The sequence below is a fragment of the Rutidosis leptorrhynchoides genome, chromosome 6 (genome assembly GCF_046630445.1).
Source record: "Rutidosis leptorrhynchoides isolate AG116_Rl617_1_P2 chromosome 6, CSIRO_AGI_Rlap_v1, whole genome shotgun sequence".
In the NCBI taxonomy this organism is placed as follows: Eukaryota; Viridiplantae; Streptophyta; class Magnoliopsida; order Asterales; family Asteraceae; genus Rutidosis; species Rutidosis leptorrhynchoides.
In genome coordinates this window covers 339,038,539-339,064,678 of record NC_092338.1, presented here as the reverse complement: position 1 = coordinate 339,064,678, position 26,140 = coordinate 339,038,539, and the positions used below count along the sequence as shown (strand labels likewise).

The following is a 26,140-nucleotide window of genomic DNA, read 5'->3' as shown; positions in this document are numbered from 1 at the left end:
AAATAAGTACTATAACAATACAAATTAAATCAATCTATAACTAAAGGGATATTTTCAAGGTACCTATTTGTTGTTATTTTTGTTATTATATAGTAGTACAAACTAGGAAGTGGCCGGTTTGCCCACTTCGTTGGGCCGAACAAACAGAGTTTTGGAAAGAAAAAAAAAAGCTAAATGACAAAATAGGTGATGTCAGTATGATGTAACTCAATTACTATTCATAAGTGTTAGTTAAGATACTTATTATAAATTTAAATTTAAATATAAATTATAAATGAGCAATTTGATTAAGTTGGAAAAAATTTCCTTACATAACATAGATATATTTTTACATTCAATTCTGATTAATCCGCCAATTTTTTACATAGTTTCTCAAAATACCCTTCATATTTTCTTTTATCTTCAGCTAATTAATATACACTTATAAGGGTATTTTGGGAAATGATCTATCAAATCAAATGTGGAAATATCACCTTCTTTAGAAAAAAAATACTGTTTCAGATTACATTTCACAGAAGTGGAAAGAAGTAACTAACACATATTATTACAAAAGATCATAAACTGAAGTTTCAACATTTGTTATAAAATCAGATCAAATCGAAATGTAACAGTATTAATTAAGGTGGTTCAATATGAAACAAGCTTACATTGTCCATAGAATAGCTTTTCTTCCTCCTATCACTTCTTTGTCGACGATGACTACGACTCGATCTCCAAGAACACACTTCCTCCAAAACCTGAAACTGTAACTCTTCTGGATAGTCTCGTACACACCCAATACGTGGGCCCGCCCCTGTTGACCACTGACAACTAAGATGCTTAGCTAACTGAAACGACTTTGTTTCTTTATGCGAGTTAATCCTCTTCATAATCTTCTCTTCAGGTATTGTATCACCATACACTTCTTCACCAAAATCAAAAAGGTTTCGTTTCGAAACCATGAGTTTTATACTTGACAACAATTCCTCTGCGGCTTCAGCTTCGTTATCTGACGAGCTATCGGGTTCGCGTTCATGTTTGGGCGGGTCGGGTTCTTTCTTCTTGAAGGCCATGATGATGTCATCCTTTTTCGGGATTTTGATTGATGTGATGGTTGACTTTAAAGGTGTTGGTGGTTTAGAATCTTTGTGGTTATAGTATTTGGGTTCGGCTTCTTCGGTAGCTCGAGAGAAATCGGGCTCGGATACACAGTTTCGCATCTCGTATCCGGTCATTTTTTTATTCGGAACTTCTTCCTCATCATCTGGGCTTTTCTGTATGAGTGGGACAAACTTTGGATTATTAATTATAAGTTATAGGCAAAGTTGGAAAAGTCAAGAAACGTAGACGAGTCAGTCAGGACTTTGAAACGATTAATCGGTCGATTCGGGGTTCAGTCGGACGTTGACTTTTAGTTTTATATTTATTTAAAACGTAAATATTTCAAACATATGCGTTGGGCACAAAAATTTGAGCATGAGATTATTAAAATTTTGACCTAACTATGACCAACCTTGACTTTGACCGACTCAGACCCGGCTAAGACAGACGCAAACTTTGACTGACTTTAGGGTGTGTTTGGACGAAACAAGAGGCGAAGATTATAATTGGAGCTGGAAGCTGGAACTTCTTATTTTTTATAAGTGTTTGGTAAGTAGCTGGAGCTTGAGCTTATAGTTGTGAATTGTCTTAAAAGGACTCAAATAAAACATTTAAAATAATAAAATAAATGGTATTTTAGTAATCATAACATCATATAAGCTCTACTATTTCTTAAAAGCTTGTTCTAGAAGCTTAATTTTCCAGAGCTTCTTTTTTCCATAAGCTCTAAATTTTTGTGTATGCCAAACAAAGCTTATGATTTGTAGCTTATAAAAATCATAAGCTTAAGCTCTCATAAGCTGTCATCCAAACATACCCTTAAACCTGAATTTTTAGCATTGACCGACTAATTAGACGTGTTTTTGGGCGATACGAGACGGTTTAGTTACCAAACCAACTAGTCGATTAGGTCAAAACAGCCGCCGTTTACAACATTAGTTATAGGATAAATATTCTAGATAAATAGAAAGTATATTTAACACAGTATCCATACCTTGACATTTTGGACATCAATATGGCGTTGCTCAAGAAACGACATGAAGGCTTCAAAGTTTTCTTCAGTTGGTAGATAATGTCCACTGTGAGGCCAGACAGCCTATCGACTTGGCGAAATTAATATTAACATTTCAAGATTATGCTTTGAAACAATCTCAAAGAGCTAGAAGGTTTTAATTGTATGGTAAGATGGGCGATCGCAATCTATAAGGAGTAATACGGGTAAAGTAAACATATTTAGCTTACAACTAAAACGGGTCAGATGCATATAATGTCCCCAACGACTACGCTTAATGCTTAAAACCCACTAGATATTTTTATTAAATAAAAAAAACACGAATATTATACAAAAGTGCCTGACCCGTCTAAACAGTACCAAAGATTCACCCGTTTGCCAACCCACCCATTTTGCCATCTATATTCATACCTTTAGGATCCCATCTATAACCACTAATTGTCCCGCAGACAATGTAGCTCCACCAGCCAGAAAACTCGAATGTTGAAATTTGCCTTTGTTTTTCATCCCAACGTACAAAATATTTGATGTACTGAGAACAAATATCCACTTGGCTTTGGCGGGACCCGTTCTTGTATCAATAAGCTGCCTGCTCAGTTTGTAAATGAGTTTCCCATCCTCCAACGTAGCTTCATAAGCCTCACGTTCTATCTGAAATTAAAAAGAATAAAGGTATAATTTTTACGCCAGCTTTATTATATATTGCTTAAAGAAATGAAACCTACATGAACGAATTTTATATAACTTACGGGACTTAGATACTTGATGCATTGTTGTTGAAGCTTTAAACGAGGACATCTTTCAAGACTTACTTCTTTCCCTTCCCCTATGTCAAGCCTAAGATTGTGTCATAAAGTACACACTTTAGTCAACGTGATATGCGTTATCTAGAGGTGGGATAATGGAGGGTCAAGTTGGGTAATGGGTCAAAAGCGTAGGTTGAAACAAATTATGTTATTGTATGGGTCAAAACGGGGTGAGCGGTTTGGTTGATTCACAAATACATTTTTTTCTTTTCAAAACAGCATTAAATAATAAATGGTTTTTCTAACGACAACCCTAAGGGCCGTCGTTAGAAAATCCAATAATAAATGTTTCAAATGAGATTACAGAAACACTATTATAACACTTTTGATCCAAATCTTTGAATAAAATGGTTAAGCAGGTTACATGTATAAAGAATTACTCTATCCGACTTTTAGGTTTCAACCCATTTGACCCCTTCATTTTTATTTTATTTTTTTAATTTGATTCATTTAAGATAATACACAGCCGAAACCAACCATTCATAAGCAAATGAGTCAAAATTGCCACCTTTTGCAGTATTTATGATCAGTCAAACTCAATCTTACCAATAGAAAAAAGGTTGTATACTTTGGCAATGTAGCCATTTGACATAATAAAAATGAAGATTATGGCCATAGCGATGTCGTGGATCTATCTGTTTCCATAAAAATGAATTTTAATCGTTATATTTAATCACAAACGTAATTCAAGTTTTAAAGAGTGAAAATACATACTGCCTCGAGCCAATGTTGTAATGCAAGTTTGCATGCCTTTGCATGTTGTGACAAGCCTTTTCCAACCTGTAATCGAAACTCATAAGCTAACGTGCTCTACAAGATGCACCGAGTGCATTATGTCAAGAAATATATTACAGGTGGCAAAATGGGTAATGAGTCACAAAATTAACGTTTTCGGGGTCAAGTTGGATTGACCCGAAACAATTTCATCCAAGAAAATTAGATCCTATATATGAACAATACTATTTCAATAATAATCTAAGCTTTAATAAGACAATTTGGGAGCTTTTATCTTTTCTTTTATCCATTAAAAAGTACACTTTGTGTGACTTTTGGCATGTTTCTTTATCAGCTACGGAGTATTTCCTTACAAGTTATTTTTACATGATTGACCCATTAGACATGAAACATAACCCAAATTGACCCGTTCATAAAAATGATCAAAATTTACACCATTAGGAAGTATGTACCTTTGCGGCTCTGGTTCTTGCTCTTGACCAACGTGAAACAGCAGTTTCCCGCTTTTCAATTTCAAAGAACGAAACTGAGCTGCACTTAAGCACTGCAAAATCCAATAACTTCCACCTGCATAACAAAAAAGTTGAAAAACCTTCAATAATTTACTAAAAAACCTCATCCTCTATATATACACATTGATCTATACACACTGCAGTAAATAAATCAAAGGTACGAACCATCTATGCTCAACAAGTATTGCACAATCAGCTAATTGTCTTCTGGTTCTGAAACTTTTATACGTTTTCTGAAGTTTTAATGCTGCAAGATGATGATGATCTGTAAGAGGCTTAGGCAATGGAGATTCAGGCCTAACTATGTTCGAACATTCGTCTTTTGTAGAAGAAGCATCAATGTGAAGTATAGTTTCCATTTCGTTATCGTTAAAGGTTAAACATACCCAAATAACCATCTTCTGGGATCACCGATTTCATCACTGATATACGGCGTCTCAAGTCATTAAAATTTACAAATGAGTGTGACAAATATATTATTATTTGCATAAACAAATTGAGGTTTTAGGTATGTTTGAGATCAGCAAACTTTTGTTCAACCTACACATGGAAGAAAAACACATTTAAACAAATAATTAAGTGTTATTCAATGTCAACTTTCAAGGTAGCACATAATTAAATAATGTTAGGTGAAACATACATATCTCTGTTCCCCCTCACTAAATTCATTACCTTATTGGCCCAGCTAAATTGATATTTATTTTTTAAATTGCATGCTTAACAACCAATAAATATGACTGATAACTGAATGAAATAAAATTTATCAAATGTACATGATAGTAAAAGTGTTGATGCTAAAAAGTTGGGAGATTTAGCTTTTACTAGCTACAATGGTAATTACAAAACAAGATATACATACACTATATGACTATATCTATAATCTGGTGTGATCAACAGACATAAAACAGAGGATACATCCAGTAAGTAATAAATTAGCAAACTTTGTGACTAACCATCAAGAACCCATGAACCAAATGAAAGATTTTGATCACCCATTTGAAATTTCAATTATGACTCAAGATTATGAAACCCCACTATTGTAAAATGTGAAACAAACAAAACCCATATGACAAAATGCAAACTTTTTAACACCCATTTCAAAAGCTGACTATTAAATCATCATAAGCTGTAATGCACAATTAATTACCTTATTTGGCTAATGGGTATTCCTTTATTTGAGATATTTCACAATTGAATGAAACAAATGAAGGTAATAATACGAAGGATAGTGATGAGAATGGACAATAGGCTCTCACTTTTTTTTTTTTTTTTGTCTGACACACATGAATGGATACAGTTGGGCAATTAATGTGTGTTACCTGTAAGTGATATCTATGATGATGAAGGTGAATTTAGGGCAATGGGATACAATAATAGATGGACAAATAGAGTGGTTCCAACCACGTGGCACTGATGATAGGTGATTTGGTTCGTTTTGCAGGTAAATTTAAAGGACAAACAGGGGTGGGTGATGGATTTTGATTAGCTTGTGTTACATGTGTGTTTTAGTTTTTAGTTTTTAATTTTAATTTTAATTCTAATTCGGTGTAAATTACACAAATGCCTTTTCATATGATTTGTTATCGACATACGGATTTTTTTTGGCCAATTGTATTTCATCTTTATTTTTTTTGTTTTGATTCTTAGACCGGTCACTACAGTATGTAGTTAGTGGCGATTTAAGAATTATAATTTAATGGAGTTCTCTACAGATTTTAAAAAATACATGTGGTCCAATTAATTAAATTATTAGTGTTTAATACAATTTAAAAAGAAAAACTATAAATTTGAAAAATATATGAAGTCCTGCAGTTAAATTTAGTGGTGTTCTATACAATTTAAAAGAAATTTTATGTTAATTTTTTTTAAATTAGTGATATCATGTGACCCCACTGGTCAACATAGATCCGCCCCATATGTCGTCATTAATTTCTTTTGAAAGACACTATAGGCACATCAAGGTCTTTATATGTCTTTTATAGACATTTTGGTATTTTGTCATTTCGAAAAATATAAGAGCACTAGGAGTCTAGATACCGAACTCGGTGTCTAATTTCAGTGTCTCTGAAGACACTGAAATCTAGCACTGAAGCCATAATAGGAGAAATCATTCAGTGTCTAATTTCAGTGACTAATTCATTATTTATTTAATATTTTATTAATTCTAATTTTATCTAATTATAATTATTTAATTCATTTTAAATTATTCTTTATTTATTAAATCATTATTTTTTATAACAAATATTGAAAATAAAAGAATATCATTAGCATTATTTATTTATTTATCAAACAATTATGGCCCAATTTTTTATAATATTTGGCTCATATTTGACCCAAGTTAAATTTGAAATCAGCCCCCAATTTTAATGATAATACTTAAAAAAAAAAAAAAATGATACACGCCTCTTTCCTCCTCTTCTTCTCTCTTCATTTCAACATGCAAATTATCATCCTTATCCTATCCTTCATTTCAACCTGCAAACTAAAAGGAAAAAAAAAAGAAAGAAAATAAAGAAAAAGAAAAAAAATAAGAGATAAAAGAAAAAAAATAAAACTCACATGTTCAACTTCGCCCAGCCAACGGCGGAGAGCAACGCCGAGCTCCGACGCCGGTTTAACGCAGGTATGGAGTCGCCAGTACCACCATCCCAGGCATCTAAATTGTATAATTGTAACGACCCGGTTTTTTCGACTTGCTTTTGTGCTTTATGCTTTCGCGAAACTGCGTATTGGTGCGTACTGTGCTATCTTATACTCTGAAATCTTAATACACGTGGTTTACTTTCATTTATATGTTAAAACGTGCCTTTAAGTACGTAGGATACTTAACTTGATCACCGGAAGCCTTTATGACCGTTAGTGTCACTTGACGTTTCGAACAAACTGCGTACTGCGTACACGTTTAACTTTTGTCGTAATCGGAATATTATGACTACGAAATCTTAATTATTATTTTATAATAATAATTACTTGGGTTTTTGGATGCTTAATTACGCATAGTAATTTACTTATGCTTACTAGTTAGTCTTGTTGGACTTTCTACCTTGTTGGGCCTTAGCCCACCCTACACTAGTTAGTGGACTATTTAATTAGCCCAATTAATATTAGCTAGTAACCCATTAATATGTAAGACAAATGCCCATTTATTAGAGGGAACATGCTAGCATTTATGTCAAGTATTATCCTTAATGTTGCATGGGATCCTAACATAAGCACCAACTTTAGACAACCATTAACCAAAAAACAAAAAGTTGTCCCCTTTGTTCCCCCCATGTTCCCACGTTTTTAACACCACCACCACCTCCTCACCATCTATAAATACAAGCCTTAATCCATTCATTTTACACTTGCTCTCATTTGCATTTCACACACACTCACTCTCTAATTCTCTCTCTAGTCTTTCTCTCTCTAAAAAGTGTAAGTATTTTGAATTTCTCTTCTTCTTCTTCTCCTTCTCATCTTCACAAATTCATCATCATCATCATCATGGGTCTAGCTTTTTAGCTTTGATCTTGATTACATCTTGTAGATTCAAACATGGATTTGAATCCTTCAAGAACATGGAAGATTCAAGCTTTCTAGCTTTGAATCTTCACCCACTTTGTAGATCTATATCTTTTAACTTTAAATCATGTTATTTTATTATAAAGATTCAAACTTGTGTTTGTAATCTTCATGTAACTTAAAGATCCAAGCTTTATGCTTCAAGATCTTCAAGAACAACCAAGATGTAAGCTTTCTAGCTTGAATATTCATATCTTTTGATGGATCTAAGTTTTCTAACTTATGATCTCATTATTTTGTTATAAAGATCAAAACTTTTGTTTATGGTCTTCATGTAACTTAAAGATCTAAGCTTTATGCTTCAAGTTCTTCAAGAACACTAAAGGTTCAAGCTTTCTAGCTTTGTGACCTTATAACTTGTGTGAAAGAGATCCAAGCTCTCTAGCTTAGGGTTCCATCACTTCATTTGACTTAGATTATGTTCATACTTGCTTAATTGAAGTAAAGTTTGTAGCTTTAGTTGTAAATGTAACTTGTAATTGTGTTAAGACTAAGGATATGATGTAACCTTGGTTCATCATCCATCTAAGACTCTTAAATGAGTTGTGTTCTTACTTGGTCTTAACATATTGTGTGTTGATGGTAGAATCTTGGTCAAGGTGATGATAACCCATCAACTAGTTGTACACTTGAAGCTACAAGCATCAAGGATGAGAACCGTGATGAGCATCAAGTACTAAGAATCCCACCGGAGCACCTTACCTACTGTTTTTCGTATCTGATCAGATCACCTAGGCTACTGTAAAGTTTATTTTCAGTTAGTTCAGTTCAAGTAGATAATTTTCCGTTTAGACCTCGTCTTAATCCGAGTTACGGTTTAGGATTTATGGCCTTCCGAAAGTCATTACACCCTATTAACGTTGTGCTGAAATTTCTGACCTACTCGCACTTAAACCATCGCCACGGTCAAACGAAGATGAGTTTGGTTCTGGAAACTGGTCAGGAACTAGGGGACTCATATACGGAGCCATAGCCAATGATTATGCTTCTTTTCGATTTACGTAGAGGTCGTAACAGCTGACCGAATCAGCCTATTGTTTTGATCTCTATTCTTGTCAAACTTAGTTTTTATGATGATGAACGATGATGATGATGACACTTAAACTTATTTTATGCACTATTAGAACTTATAAAGACAATCTACTGACCTAGTAACCTTTGATTTAGGTTGACGACCTTTCGGACCAACTTACTACTTGCATACTTTCATTACCGACTTTACCGCTTTTATCACTGTGAGTTATAGCTTCCCTTTTTACTTATACTATTTTTGGGACTGAGAATACATGCGCCTTTTTATGTTTTACTTATTTGACACGAGTACTTAAACTTTACATATGTGTGGGTTATATAACGGCATAAACTTTCCCCTTAGCACGGTAACGTTTAACTATTGGTTTTTGAACCGGTAGACGCGAATCTTAGATATGGATCCATAGGGTTTGACATCCCCACTCGGACTAGTCGCGCTAGCATTTAACGGGTGTTTAATACTTCGAGGACATACGCAATCGCCAGGTGTACTTTCAGGGGGTGATATTTATATTTACGTTAAGTCTAGTTACCATGTGCCCATGGTTATACATATACTTTTCATACTGTTTTGAAACATTGAAATCTCGTGGTCAATCTTACATTACTGTTGCAACCTAAACTATAGCTCACCAACATTATTGTTGACGTTTTTAAGCATGTTTTCTCAGGTGCTTAGAGGTTTGTTGTTTCCGCTGTTAGACTTGCTGTCATGCTGTTTAGACTTGCTGTTAAGGACCTGATGTGTTAGATAACCGCTGCATAACTTAGAGATGTCTCAATCATGAAACTTTTAATTTGCATTCGCAACTTATGTTATTTGAATAATGGCTTTGTAATGACCTCTGTGTCACGTTATCTTTTGTAAAACGCTATGTTTTTATGAATGCAAACTGGTTTTCAAACAGCATGTAGTATTCAACCGTGTAAAGATCCTGTTGTTGACGAATCGTACATGATGATTTTGTACGGGGCGTCACATTTGGTATCAGAACATAGGTTATAGGGAATTAGGTTGCATTAGTGAGTCTAGACCGGACCAAGTATGATTCACTAATAGGACTAATCTACAACTTGCTTGTTTACCTGTTTCTGCGGACCGCTGCATGCTACTATGTTATATTACTGCATGTTACTGCTTACTACTACTGCATGCCACTGCTTACTTCTATTGCTGTATGATCTGCTGCATGCTACTGCTTACTCTTACTGCTATGTGAACTCGCTGTATGCTATTGCTTATCTGTGACGACCCGGGAATTTCCGACCAAATTTAAACTTTAATCTCTATATGATTTCGACACGATGAGCAAAGTCTGTAATGTTGAATCTCAAAAATTTTAAAGTGTTTACAATTATGCAAATACCCTTTGACTATTCCCGACGATTCACGAACCTTTAATTGTAAACTGAAATGCATATATAGGTAAATGTATATATGTAAATAATTATACATAATAAATTAAATATATTAATGAACTATTAGGTGATTTAGCTATTATAAAATATAATTTAAAATAACTAAAAACTTATTATGTCAAACATATAGGGTATATTAAATGTAAAAGATTTCGAACTTAATTGATCAACGTTAATACAATGTTAAATATGTAATGTATACTTTGAGTTTATCTGTTTCAATATATATATAATTAAAATAATTATCTATTTAATATAAAACATGATTATATATAGTAATTTGAATATGTATATGATGTATAAACAAAAAAAATATTATTATATGCATATCGATAAAATGTATAAATATAAAATATATGTTATTATATAAGTATTAAATGATACATAATACATAATATTAATATATCAAAATATAAATGTTATACTAATACTATTATTATTATTTTCACTATTATCATTAAATATTAATATATGTATTATTAATATTATTATAATATATAATATATAGATATAAAGAATTAAAACATGTAAGTTTGTTATATCTTTATTATTAGTAGTATTATTATTAGATATATTTTTACTACCAATTATCAATAACGAATCATTATTATTAAAGTTTATTATTCTTATTATTACTAGGATACAAGTTATTATCAATATTACTAATATTATTATTAGTATTATTTTGATATTTTTATTATTAATATTTTCTATTAGTCTTATTTGGATATATATATATTTTTTTTATTTGTTAACAATATTAATAATATAATTATTGATTATTTATATTAATTAAATAAATATATATATATATATATAAAGACACACATTACGCTGAATCAATTATCAGTATCCATTTTTTTTTCTCTGCTTGTCTATTTGGCTTGTGAACCTTTGTCCTCTATTATTCAACTGCAAAACTATTTGATCTATATAAATCCCATTCAATCAGTTATATTACAAAAACTAAAAACAAGAATTGCAGCAGAAATAGAATAGATATATTATTATTATTTTTTTTAGCACCTCTGTAATATAAGTTTTTTTTTTATTTTTTATTTTTTTTTTATCACATGCAAAAATTCGTATCAATTTCAAAAACTGGAATTTGCAGTTGTGTTAGGAATCATGCACTCAAACTTTTTGTAAATTATCAAACCCCAAATCATTAAATCAACTCTGAATTTTTGGGTCAAAGTTCGTGAGTAAAAGGTCAAACATTTGTTCTTCGATCGAATTGAAGGTTTAGAGGTAATTTCCGTTTAAATTAATAATTTCTATAGTTTATAGGAGGGATTTGAAACACGTTTCGTATTATGATTTTTGTTTATAACACTCTCAATCTAAAAATCATTTTTTTTTGTTTTTGTTTATACTCGTCGAACAACAGCGAGATAGCTGTTTCTATATATATTTTTTTTCATTTATTTTTCTGTTAATTCAATTCAGAGTTGTTACATATTATTGATAGTTCGTTTTCGATATCTAAAACAAGTCAGAGGATTTCGATATTGAACGGTATGAATTCAAGTTAAATGGGTTATTGAAGAAGATGAAGTTGGGCATAGAACTGATTACGGGTTATATTAATTGAAAGGGGATTTTATTCCAGAAAAACATAAATGGCCGAGTGGTTGGGAGTGTTAGTCGGTGATCGGGAGGTCATGGGTTCGAGTCTTGGCACGGGCACTATTTTTTTTCTTAGGCCGAATATTGTGAGGTATAATTTTATTATAATTATTATTAATATTATTTCCTTATAATTATTATTGATAATATTATTGTTGTTTATTTTTGCTGTTAAGTAATTAATATTACTATCAAAATTAGTAATAAGATTAGTAGTATAAATAATGATATCATCAGTTTTGTTATTAATAAGCATTTATCATAAGTAGTATTATTAATGTTATTATTAGTATTATTAATATGAATATAGGAATTATTATGATTAAGAATATTATTATTATTATTATTAAGAGTATCATTAATGAACCATTACTAACATTATTATTAGTAATAAAATGGTTATTTTTTTTATTAACAATATCAATATTATTAGTGTTATCGTTAATACTAGAGGTATCATTATTTTAAACTATAATTTTATTAAAAACAAAGTAGTATCATTATCATTAACATTATAAATATTATTAAACTTATCATCTTATATAAAATTTCGTTATTATTAATATTAAATTTAATAGTATTATTACCCATACCTTAATATTTTCATTAAATTAACTAACAAATGATACTCATATAATAATATATTTAAAACACAAAAGTGAACTATATTAGTATCTTATTTATTAAAATCAATAAAATGAATATAATGAAACATATAAGTTATTGATATAAAAGCTTATATTACTAATAATATACATATTTGTTCGATTACAAGCATATGTATTAATATATATATGAATGATATAGGTTCGTGAATCCGAGGCCAACCCAACACTTGTTTAATGTCGCTATATGTATTTTTACTACAAAATACATTAGGTGAGTTTCATTTACCTTTTTACCCTTTATATTTTTGGGCTGAGAATACATGCGCAATTTTTATAAATGTTTTTACGAAATAGACACAAGTAATTGAAACTACATCCTATGGTTGAATGATCGAAATCGAATATGCCCCTTTTAGTCTGGTAATCTAAGAATTTGGGAACAGACACCCTAATTGACGCGAACTCTAAAGATAGATCTATCGGGCCCAACAAGTCCCATCCAAAGTACCGGATACTTTAGTACTTCGAAATTTATATCATGTCCGAAGGAGGATCCCGGAATGATGGGGATATTCTTATATGCAAATTGTGAATGTCGGTTACCAGGTGTTCAATCCATATGAATGATATTTTGTCTCTATGCATGGGACGTATGTTTATGAGAAATGGAAATATGAAATCTTGTGGTCTATTAAAATTATGAAATGATTATTTATGGTAAACTAATGAACTCACCAACCTTTTGGTTGACACTTGAAAGCATGTTTATTCTCAGGTACGAAAGAAATCTTCCGCTGTGCATTTGATCATTTAAAAGATATTACTTGGAGTCATTCATGACATATTTCAAAAGACGTTGCATTCGAGTCGTTGAGTTCATCAAGATTATTATTAAGTCAATTATAGTTGGATATATTATGAAATGGTATGCATGTCTGTCAACTGTCGATGTAAATGAAAGTTTGTCTTTTAAAAACGAATGCAATGTTTGTAAAATGTATCATATAGAGGTCAAGTACTTCGCGATGTAATCAACTATTGTGAATCGTTTATAATCGATATGGACTTCGTCCGGATGTATTAGGACGGGTCCTTTCAGTTGGTATCAGAGCGATGGTCTTAGTGAACCGGGTCTGCATTAGTGTGTCTAACTGATAAGTCGTTGAGATGCATTAGTGAGTCTGGACTTCGACCGTGTCTGCATGTCAAAAGTTTTGCTTATCATTTTTGCCGAAAATCATTTGCTTATCATCCTTAGTAAATTACCTGCTTATTATTCTTAGTCTAGACACATCTTATTGCATTGACTGCATGAATAGTGTATAGACAAAAATTCATATCTTAGCATATCTGTTATTGTTACCTTTGCCTGACAGATTTCGTAGATTCTTCCGTAACTTATGGGATTTTATTATTATATATGCATATATAAATTATGTATTGCAGGGTACTAATCTACATCCTATAATCTATTTCTTATTGAAAATCCATCATCTGATCGTACGAGATGAATCCCTTCCGATATGGAGTTTCACCTATCAGCATCACCAGAATGAATCAACCAATCAGTCATCCCTAATTCATCTGATGGGTTCGTAGTCGACTTAATCAATGGAGATGCGAAGAAGGAAATCCCTTCCACCAACCGAATTCACCTCTTAGCGAAGAACCTGAAGCACTTACCGGTGAACCAGTTCAAAACACCATCTTCACTTTCATTTCCAGAGTAGCTCGACACGATTATATATTCTATCCACAATTCTAAACCTTATTCATTCGCTCGTTCCAACCGACAATCATCTCGGAATAATAGAAGAAGTCAACAAACTTCGTGCTCGAAAAATAAATTTGGAGAATATGGTGCAAAATGTACCAGCTTCAGCAACATCACCGGCACCAACAGTACCATCAGTAACAGCACCAGTACCATCAACAATCTATGCCTCAACATCTCATTCTGTACCTCGAGTATAATCATCGTTCTACGTATCGTTCTACATCGATTATCTTCATTCTTCATGACGATTAAGTAATCTCTAAATGTTTTAGAGATTATGTATTCTAGTTCTAACGATAAATCAAATGAGATTAATATCATTCTGAATCATTAAATCTATAGTTACATCTGAAGAAAATATATATGTATATATATTTTCATGAAGATTGTAATTAAAAGTTCTTTTGTACAAACTGTTAATGTTGAAAATATTTTAACGGGTAGGTATTGCCCTAGAAATATTTAGATTTCGCATTAATAAGTTACACTGTACATTCTTCGAATTTGAATCAACGATCATTTACTATCCTATTTACAACCACCGATATACATATCCGTCAACACAGAGTAACCATTTTCAATCAATTTCATATTTGGATTTTGACCTATCAGAATCCAACAAGTGGCATAATGAAGAAAACATTTGACAGAATAAAATTTGTTAGAAATAAATAATTTAACTATGAGTAATTTTGTTAAGAATCCACGCTAACTGTTCCTAGCTAATTATTTCTAGCTAACTGATTACATTTTATTTATCGCAATTTAATTATCGCAATTTACATTCTCACAATTTTATTTATCGTCATCTAATTTCTGTTATTTACTTTACGCATATTATTTATCGTCGTTTAATTTCTGTTATTTATTTTTACGCACTTTAAATATCGGGACACGTATACAAGGTTTTGACATATCATATCGACACATCTATATATATTATTTGGAATCACCATAGGCACTCTATATGCAGTAATAATCGAGTTCTCTATACAGGGTTGAGGTTGATTCTTAAATAATATATATACTTTGAGTTGTGATCGAGTCTGAGACATGTACACGGGTCACGATACATATTAATTAATTCGAATATTATGTATTAAACTGTATATGAATTATTGGACTGTCAATGTGGACTATCGACTATGGACTAATAATATTGGACAATTAAAATGAATTAAAATATTGATTATAACATATGAAACTAAACAATTCTTCAAGTTTGCCACTTGATTTCATCTTAAACCTCATTTGTATCTTCACGATTACATTCTGCGTTCAAACCTTTCATGATTCTTGAAAACACCTCAATCGATAGGATGAATCAACCGCACTTCATTTACAGAAGGAAAGAGTTATGCATATAGTTATGCACCTGAGAAACTCTCGGCAACTGAGTAAAAGTTTAACACGTAACCGCGTCAGATCCTTTGACATTTATTAGCAAAAAATAACTTTGCAATTCCTTTTCAAAGTAGTCAATTTTGTCACAGCTCCAGCAAGTCAACTTCGACTTTTCATTCGAAGTAGTCTTACTATAATCCTGATATATATACAATTACCCTTTTGATACCGGAGAATTTTTTTATATATTCCACCACATTACCAGCAGACGTACCAGCAACCTCGTTGCTTCTTGGCTTAAATCATTCTGATAAATCATTATATTTATTCATTGAAACCCTATCATATACTCATCCGCATCTTGTAAAGAGAATTGTCATACCAATTACCGGGAATCAGCAATCAGTATTTCGAATCTCGTAGCATTTCTACATCAATGGCTATATGCATACATATAACAATTGTCTCCTAGAATTACTACCTTCAATTATGAAATTTTGAAAAGGCACCCAGTTTACAAATCGATACTCTGAATGCTGAAAAAGCTGAATGAAGCAGCAGAAACTGTAGGCAACCGTAAACGACCTTAGTCGTCGGAAGTTTGATGATAAAGAATAATATGTTGAAAAAGCTCAGAAATGTTGGAACTGGAAAACGGATAGAGTTAACCATGAAGGAGACCAAAGACAAATACAAGGACCATACCCTATATTCAAAGAATCCAGATAATTCTGGATCCGTTGAAATCTTTAGAGAATATCTTGCTCCGAAGTCATGTTAAAATCTTACGGAAAAACTTTTCTCCATCAACTATCGAACTTAGAAATTCCAAAATATCATCATCAATATCTTCGATATTTCTGAGGATATTTTCATAAATATTCTCGTCCGAAATTATATACATCTTCTTGCTTCCTGTGTATCATTATATTGGAAACATTCAATAGACAATTTAGTACGAAAAGCGGATTATGCGAAACTATGAAGGAAACTGTGAACAAATCACAAAGAATAAGTTTGAATTCAAAGAATTCAAATGATTCAATGCCTGTTGAAGTCTTTAGAGAATATCTTGCTCTTTACTCTAAACCCTTGCGGACAATAGTTTCTATCATCCTCTGATCTTAGGTATTCTGAGATATTATCGTATCTTTCATTATAAATATCCTTGATATTTCTGAATATATTTTCATAAATAATCTTATCTGAAATCATTAATTTCTTCGTGCTATCAGTGTTACATCATATAGAAACTGTTAGTTTCTATATTCTGTAAACTTTCGAGCTTAAAATATGAATGTTATTGAAGTAATGTTGGGAACTGATGCATGAGTTAGTATAATATAATGACACTTGATCAACGTGATTATATTACAGTAAGTCATGCTGAGTTTCTAATGGAATGTGATGATTCACAGATCATAACGTCATCACGTGCCATGTTACATAACTCTTTCATTCTGCTTAACTTCTGAACATATCAAGAAAGTATATTCTTGATAGTTCTATTCTCAATGATTCAGGTAATTTGACAAATCAAATCGTGCTTTTACGTTCTTTCTTGTTTAGAACATTAAGTTCATTCGAAATTTCATACCTACAAATTCTGGACCATTATTCGCTTGATTTAAAGTCGGGAAGAGAAAACAAGAACATGAAGCTCCAATATATAAGAAAAATATAAAGCCCAACAACAACACCGAAATTACAAACTGTGGATATCAGTGCGTATAGCAATATAAAGACACGGGAGGATTATAAACACAATAATCCCTAGAGCATAGTAGAAATAAACAGATTCTTCCGGTGGGAGTTGGAAAAGAAGAACGATCATTGTGATAGTCAGAATAAGAACAAGGATTAGAACTGGACTAAGCATTTTCACAATCTTTTGGATGTATGAACTAAGAAAGAAAGTATAGGAATGGTGAGAATAATGGAACAGAAGAGTTTAATTTATAATGGAAATATCAGGCAGAGTAATCGAGGCAGATCACCGTATTTAATTAAAGAAATCTTAATTCCCTTAAATCTCGAAGAATCAGATCTTTTAGATTTCGAAGATTCTCTTTAAGTCCCTTGAATTCCGGAATTCAACCGTGACTACGTCACCGGTTAGGACGAATTTGCATTTACGCATTTCACTATTTTGTGATAGCTTCACTCGAACGCCTCGAATAATCGAATTGTTTTTCTTGTATTATTCATTGATGGTAAAACTCTAATATTCAGCTCGTATGCATCATGAAAACATATTTATTGACAGCCATGACCATCCCAATCAAATTTTGGGACGAAATTTCTTTAACGGGTAGGTACTGTGACGACCCGGGAATTTCCGACCAAATTTAAACTTTAATCTCTATATGATTTCGACACGATGAGCAAAGTCTGTAATGTTGAATCTCAAAAATTTTAAAGTGTTTACAATTATGCAAATACCCTTTGACTATTCCCGACGATTCACGAACCTTTAATTGTAAACTGAAATGCATATATAGGTAAATGTATATATGTAAATAATTATACATAATAAATTAAATATATTAATGAACTATTAGGTGATTTAGCTATTATAAAATATAATTTAAAATAACTAAAAACTTATTATGTCAAACATATAGGGTATATTAAATGTAAAAGATTTCGAACTTAATTGATCAACGTTAATACAATGTTAAATATGTAATGTATACTTTGAGTTTATCTGTTTCAATATATATATAATTAAAATAATTATCTATTTAATATAAAACATAATTATATATAGTAATTTGAATATGTATATGATGTATAAACAAAAAAAATATTATTATATGTATATATCGATAAAATGTATAAATATAAAATATATGTTATTATATAAGTATTAAATGATACATAATACATAATATTAATATATCAAAATATAAATGTTATACTAATACTATTATTATTATTTTCACTATTATCATTAAATATTAATATATGTATTATTAATATTATTATAATATATAATATATAGATATAAAGAATTAAAACATGTAAGTTTGTTATATCTTTATTATTAGTAGTATTATTATTAGATATATTTTTACTACCAATTATCAATAACGAATCATTATTATTAAAGTTTATTATTCTTATTATTACTAGGATACAAGTTATTATCAATATTACTAACATTATTATTAGTATTATTTTGATATTTTTATTATTAATATTTTCTATTAGTCTTATTTTGATATATATATATATTTTTTTATTTGTTAACAATATTAATAATATAATTATTGATTATTTATATTAATTAAATAAATATATATATATATATATATAAAGACACACATTACGTTGAATCAATTATCAGTATCCATTTTTTTTTCTCTGCTTGTCTATTTGGCTTGTGAACCGTTGTCCTCTATTATTCAACTGCAAAACTATTTGATCTATATAAATCCCATTCAATCAGTTATATTACAAAAACTAAAAACAAGAATTGCAGCAGAAATAGAACAGATATATTATTATTATTTTTTTAGTACCTCTGTAATATAAGTTTTTTTTTATTTTTTATTTTTTTTTATCAAATGCAAAAATTCGTATCAATTTCAAAAACTGGAATTTGCAGGTGTGTTAGGAATCATGCACTCAAACTTTTTGTAAATTATCAAACCCCAAATCATTAAATCAACTCTGAATTTTTGGGTCAAAGTTCGTGAGTAAAAGGTCAAACATTTGTTCTTCGATCGAATTGAAGGTTTAGAGGTAATTTCCGTTTAAATTAATAATTTCTATAGTTTATAGGAGGGATTTGAAACACGTTTCGTATTATGATTTTTGTTTATAACACTCTCAATCTAAAAATCATTTTTTTTGTTTTTGTTTATACTCGTCGAACAACAGCGAGATAGCTGTTTCTATATATATATATATATATATATATATATATATATATATATATATATATATATATATATATTTTTCATTTATTTTTCTGTTAATTCAATTCAGAGTTGTTACATATTATTGATAGTTCGTTTTCGATATCTAAAACAAGTCAGAGGATTTCGATATTGAACGGTATGAATTCAAGTTAAATGGGTTATTGAAGAAGATGAAGTTGGGCATAGAACTGATTACGGGTTATATTAATTGAAAGGGGATTTTATTCCAGAAAAACATAAATGGCCGAGTGGTTGGGAGTGTTAGTCGGTGATCGGGAGGTCATGGGTTCGAGTCTTGGCACGGGCACTATTTTTTTCTTAGGCCGAATATTGTGAGGTATAATTTTATTATAATTATTATTAATATTATTTCCTTATAATTATTATTGATAATATTATTGTTGTTTATTTTTGCTGTTAAGTAATTAATATTACTATCAAAATTAGTAATAAGATTAGTAGTATAAATAATGATATCATCAGTTTTGTTATTAATAAGCATTATCATAAGTAGTATTATTAATGTTATTATTAGTATTATTAATATGAATATAGGTATTATTATGATTAAGAATATTATTATTATTATTAAGAGTATCATTAATGAACCATTACTAACATTATTATTAGTAATAAAATGGTTATTTTTTTTATTAACAATATCAATATTATTAGTGTTATCGTTAATACTAGAGGTATCATTATTTTAAACTATAATTTTATTAAAAACAAAGTAGTATCATTATCATTAACATTATAAATATTATTAAACTTATCATCTTATATAAAATTTCGTTATTATTAATATTAAATTTAATAGTATTATTACCCATACCTTAATATTTTCATTAAATTAACTAACAAATGATACTCATATAATAATATATTTAAAACACAAAAGTGAACTATATTAGTATCTTATTTATTAAAATCAATAAAATGAATATAATGAAACATATAAGTTATTGATATAAAAGCTTATATTACTAATAATATACATATTTGTTCGATTACAAGCATATGTATTAATATATATATGAATGATATAGGTTCGTGAATCCGAGGCCAACCCTACACTTGTTTAATGTCGCTATATGTATTTTTACTACAAAATACATTAGGTGAGTTTCATTTACCTTTTTACCCTTTATATTTTTGGGCTGAGAATACATGCGCAATTTTTATAAATGTTTTTACGAAATAGACACAAGTAATTGAAACTACATCCTATGGTTGAATGATCGAAATCGAATATGCCCCTTTTAGTCTGGTAATCTAAGAATTTGGGAACAGACACCCTAATTGACGCGAACTCTAAAGATAGATCTATCGGGCCCAACAATCCCCATCCAAAGTACCGGATGCTTTAGTACTTCGAAATTTATATCATGTCCGAAGGAGGATCCCGGAATGATGGGGATATTCTTATATGCAAATTGTGAATGTCGGTTACCAGGTGTTCAATCCATATGAATGATATTTTATCTCTATGCATGGGACGTATGTTTATGAGAAATGGAAATATGAAATCTTGTGGTCTATTAAAATTATGAAATGATTATTTATGGTAAACTAATGAACTCACCAACCTTTTGGTTGACACTTGAAAGCATGTTTATTCTCAGGTACGAAAGAAATCTTCCGCTGTGCATTTGATCATTTAAAAGATATTACTTGGAGTCATTCATGACATATTTCAAAAGACGTTGCATTCGAGTCCGTGAGTTCATCAAGATTATTATTAAGTCAATTATATTTGGATATATTATGAAATGGTATGCATGTCTGTCAACTGTCGATGTAAATGAAAGTTTGTCTTTTAAAAACGAATGCAATGTTTGTAAAATGTATCATATAGAGGTCAAGTACCTCACGATGTAATCAACTATTGTGAATCGTTTATAATCGATATGGACTTCGTCTAGATGGATTAGGATGGGTCCTTTCATTATCCTCGCTACTGCATACTACTATCTGCTTTCGATTGCATGTTACTTCTGTTTAGTATTGTTAATATTGCCATGCTATATACTGTTGTAGACAATCTAGGTTGCTGTAGTGCCTGATTACGTACTTGCTTCATGCCTGCTATTCGCTGTACCGACTTGGAAAACTTACCTTTCCTAGTTCAGATGTTTTTCTGAACCCTTTTCCCACACGTCTAACCCTAAGGATTGGTATTGTAATCTACCTGTTACTATCGTCCCACCGTTCTGGAGATCGAAACAATTCTTCACGCAATCTAGGAGGAGTACCCCTCGGATTATACGCCCACTAAAGTTGATCCTCGGAGGAGGAGATATTGGAGGATTTGTCGGAGTAACCGCATCCCGAGCTCACCCTAATTTGCCACGTACGATGTATGAACATTAGAAGGTTGTTCAGTTTCTGCAAGTTGACCCGTATTCCGTACGCTTTCATGACCGTCACTTATCTTTTTCATTCTACACTACTACTCGACGATCTAACGACACTTCTGGACTTAGGTCCCCAACTCTCTTAGGAATTGGAGAAGTCGGGAGGACATCTCCTTTCATAAGGTCAGAATGCCTTCTACTGATACTCGGCCATACCCGAAGACTTGGGAGTCGCCTCAAAACATATCGTATTACTACTTGCTACACGTACAACTCGACGCGAGACACCAGATTGAATTTCTAGAAAGGAACCTAACAGCATTACCTAAACCCGAACATTTTGGAGAAATTTCGGGACATTTAGGCATTGATGCATGACCTGCGGAACCTACGCACCCACACCGAGATAATTACTAGATTAATTATGTATATTTTGTTTTGAGATGGCATAGATAAAAGCACCGTTAGATGAAATTGAGTAGAACTTGAAGTGATCACGTTACATTGACCATATGGAGTGATATTGGAATGAATGTACGATTTAGTACAATATAATGACGCCAGGCCAGCGTAATTATATTGAAGTAAATCATGCAGAAGTCCCAATGTTACTATATAAGGAATATGAAGTGATTCGAAGTAAAATTTTGGTAGGGATCACTTGAGCATACGCATTCTGGTCTGTTAGAGGTAGGGAAAGAATAACCACATAGCCTAGATACTGTACAAGGAGGGCCTTGATTGCGGAATTGATAACCCAAAAATTTGTTATAAATATAGACACCCTGGGTACTTAAGGAAAAAGTTCTCAAATAGGAAAAACTTTGGACTGACTTGCGGTAGAGCAATCGTTATCTCAGCTATGGAGACTCGTATAAATCCTGATTTTAGTTAGGGTACGTTTCATTACAACGTTTTATTGTCTCGGAGTTGTTTAATACTAAACCGATACAAACCTTATATCTAAGAACCTTAGTGTTATGACTAATAAGCCATTAACAACCATGAGAGATAAGTATTCTATAGGACAAGCTAATGGTAAGATGGCAGAGATAGAGGAATAATTTAAGGTAGTACCTTAAATTTAACAGGTGGGTCATTGGAGATGACCTCATGCCAACTAAACTTGGAAGTTTTAAAGTAGTAGTTGGAAAAGATTAGTTACCTACGCACAAGCAGATGTTATCTGAGAAGATTGATAGAATTTCTCACGGTGGTATAATAAGATTTGGTTGGAATAAACCTTAAGATTAACCTAACACCCATCAAGTTAGGAAGCTTGATGTAAAAGTTGGAATGGACTTTAGGATTTACCTAAATACTCATCAAGTTAGGAAGCTTTGACGAAATAGTTGGAACGGACTGGCTTTCAAGGATGAAAGCGAAAGTTATTTATAGTGAAAAGGTTTTTCGCATACCTCGCAAGAATGGTGAGCTACTACGGGGAAAGAAGTAGCCCGAAGCTGAACCTTATTAGTTGCATGACAACAACCCGAAATCCCACAATGGAAATGGGAAGGAATAATAATGGATTTCATCACGAATATACCAATAACGGTAGGCGGTTAGGACACTATTTGGGTTATGATTGACCGCCTCACCAAACCTGCTTACTCTCTAGCCATGAAAGAAACCGATACAATGGACAAACCTGCATAACGATACATAAAGGAAAATGTATCCCGTCACTTCAGCAATTCAAATTCTATCTTAAGGACTAGCCAGAAATCTTATTTGATGCTCATTCTTATGCGACTCTGAATCCTAACTTATTCCGAGAGAATTCTTAATCGATGATAATCACACCATCACCCTTCTTACGTCGATATTAGTCATACCAGTTCGAGATTTCCAAAATCAATGGGTAGTTAATCCCCATCCTCATACTCTCCCTTTCGTAACTCACTTATAAGCAACAACTTTACACTTAAGCATTTTTGGTCGAAAGCCTTATGCCCTACCAATAGTCATCAACCACTTTTAAACTCAATGGTTTTTATTACCTCAAAGATCACCCGAAATTTTCAAAATCTTTTACTCAATCCTCATCAATCCTTTTCCAACTTGTAACCTCCGAAATATGAAAATTTTGTTTGCCAAAAATTTTTCACACACTATTTTACGGTACGATCCTCTCAAAGTCTTATAAAAATAAATTTATTTTATTTGCCATTCGTGCAAATTTTTGAGATCGTATATGTTATATAAAATAAAGTAAATAATTACTTATTTTTGACTAAGACATATGAAATTTTACTTTCACTTTTACAAACCAAATCTTTCATTCAAAAGATATTTTACTTTGAATGGTACATGTTATACATAACCCTAGTTTACTAAGAACTTTGTTTCTTTTCTTACATTGTCACCTAAAACGATTTCGATAAAATTTTCGTTGCTTATTCGTATCCAAGTCATCGTGAAGACTTTACAACCGTCGAAACCTAAAGATTCATGTGTGTGTGTATATGTGATGAAGGCACTTACTATCACGTCATGCAGAGCCTTCGAGCATCTACTAACACTTAAATCATTCAAAATTATTGCGTCACCCCAAGGATACTATTTGCCACACATGTTGGAACGATGCTCTTTCTTATATAACTCGAAGTCCTGACTTGTTCCAAGAGATTCTCATCTAGCGATACTAACACCATCAGTATTCCGACTTTAATATTAGCCATAACCTATTTGGCATTTTGCAAAGTCAAGAAGTGATTAACTTCTCATCCTCATGCTCTATCCTTCATACCTCACTTTTTAGCAACGGCTTTGCACGTGAACATTTTGGGCCAAAGACTTAGGTCCTGATAATTATCAAAACTACATTTAATTCATTAGTTTTCATTACCTAGTAACATGTCAACCGATGATTCAAAGATTTTTCACTCGATCTTTTTTTTCAACTCGTAACCTCTGAAATACGAAAAACTATGTTTATTAAAATTTTTACACGTTGCGTATTTGTGCGGTCCTCACAAGATTTATGGACAAATGAAAGAAATAAAGTTTTTCTGTCACTTATGCGATTTATAAAATCATATATGTATAAATTACCCTTACTTATTTTGGTTAGTACATACCAAGTTATACCTCCAAACTATTTAAAAATCACTCCTTTGTTGAGTTGTTTAACTTAAGACAAACAGTTTTGTGCAAAATGGTACACGTTGTACATACTTCTAAGATTACTAGAAACTTCGTTCCGTTTATGTTGTCACATCAAACGTTTAAAGGTTTTTCAAAACTTCCTCGGTTGACTTTATTAAAGGTTTTCGTATTAGACTACACCATGTAGGGATCACACTTTTTCTCTCCCTCCGTTAAGGATGAAGCTTACTATTAAAATCTTTGTTAAAAACTCTTGAGCCACTTTGAGTGGCAGTCTTATAAAATTTGTTTGAAAATCTTTGCACTCATAAAATGTTCCTCTTAAGGTTAGACTTGGCAAAAACGCGGGCCGATAAATCATTTTTTTCCTGAGGTACACTCGGTGGTTACCCTATCGTAGGAAAGGTACTAGGCGAATTTCTACTCTCAATAATTCACGGCTAATCGCAACGCCCTCGTAAACATCATCTTTATGAATCAGTATATTGAGGTACAAGAAATCATTTTTGGAGATTCTTTTCACTTGGAGTAAACCATTCTTTAGGACCAAGAGTTCACGTATCTTCTCATCCGCGCATCCCCTTAAGTATAAGGATATATTCAGATCAACTTGTTTGTTGTACGAAGAGTTCACTCTCGTTCAAAAATCACACCTTTCGTACGATTTTCTTTCGAAAATGTAATATTAAATACTTTAAGAATCTATGAATCTTGTTATCCTCTTGGAAGGGACTGCTTAAAACGTCTATAACACAGATACACATTCCTTCCTTCATTGGTTACAACTATATATTGTTCTAAATTAATGTTAACCCTAACTTCAACATGTAACTGAAAGGATAAAGTTACATTATGGAACTGTGCTTTCATCCCACCTAAGGATAAGTTCACCTGCAGTATGGTAAACTGGGTGATATCCATCATTATTCATTCAGACCGTCCTGAAGACACTATAAATAATTATGGCTTGCATTGCATATAAGTCCGATTAGTCATTTTAGGCTAAACTTTCAATTCATTTATTCAAATGAAACGTTTCTTAAATATCGGGTTCTTTATGCCTATGGTCTCCTTCCAAAATTAAGGGATTAGTACAAAATTCATGGCTAACACTATCCAGACATCAAATCGCATGGTTATGATCACCATGTTTTCCATTCTACCTGTCAGCTTGTATTGCGACATAAGCGCTCAATGTTTTAGATGAGTTTAGAAACATTCATGATGT

At 31.6% G+C, this 26,140-nt stretch overlaps 1 protein-coding gene across 1 annotated transcript; it reads right to left on the bottom strand.

Annotated features, from left to right (window-relative positions):
• Positions 1-476: 476 nt before the first annotated feature.
• On the bottom strand, positions 477-5,398 carry LOC139856058 (IQ domain-containing protein IQM6-like). Its single transcript, XM_071845291.1, has 9 exons — positions 5,293-5,398; positions 4,311-4,685; positions 4,086-4,200; positions 3,613-3,678; positions 3,445-3,533; positions 2,842-2,929; positions 2,504-2,743; positions 2,075-2,176; positions 477-1,253 (listed from the first exon to the last, which is right to left on the bottom strand). The coding sequence occupies exons 2-9, from the start codon at positions 4,541-4,543 to the stop codon at positions 618-620; spliced, it is 1,569 nt and encodes a 522-aa protein (XP_071701392.1). The 5' UTR covers positions 4,544-4,685; positions 5,293-5,398; the 3' UTR covers positions 477-617.
• Positions 5,399-26,140: the final 20,742 nt, after the last annotated feature.

Excerpts from the sequence above, each read along its gene's own strand:
- LOC139856058 (XM_071845291.1), bottom strand. The coding sequence starts at position 4,543 with ATGGTTATTTGGGTATGTTTAACCTTTAACGATAACGAAATGGAAACT. Across the intron at positions 2,930-3,444 it reads ATACAACCTTTTTTCTATTG|GCTTGACATAGGGGAAGGGA; the intron begins GTAAGATTGAGT and ends ACACAATCTTAG. Across the intron at positions 2,744-2,841 it reads GCATCAAGTATCTAAGTCCC|ATAGAACGTGAGGCTTATGA; the intron begins GTAAGTTATATA and ends TTTTAATTTCAG.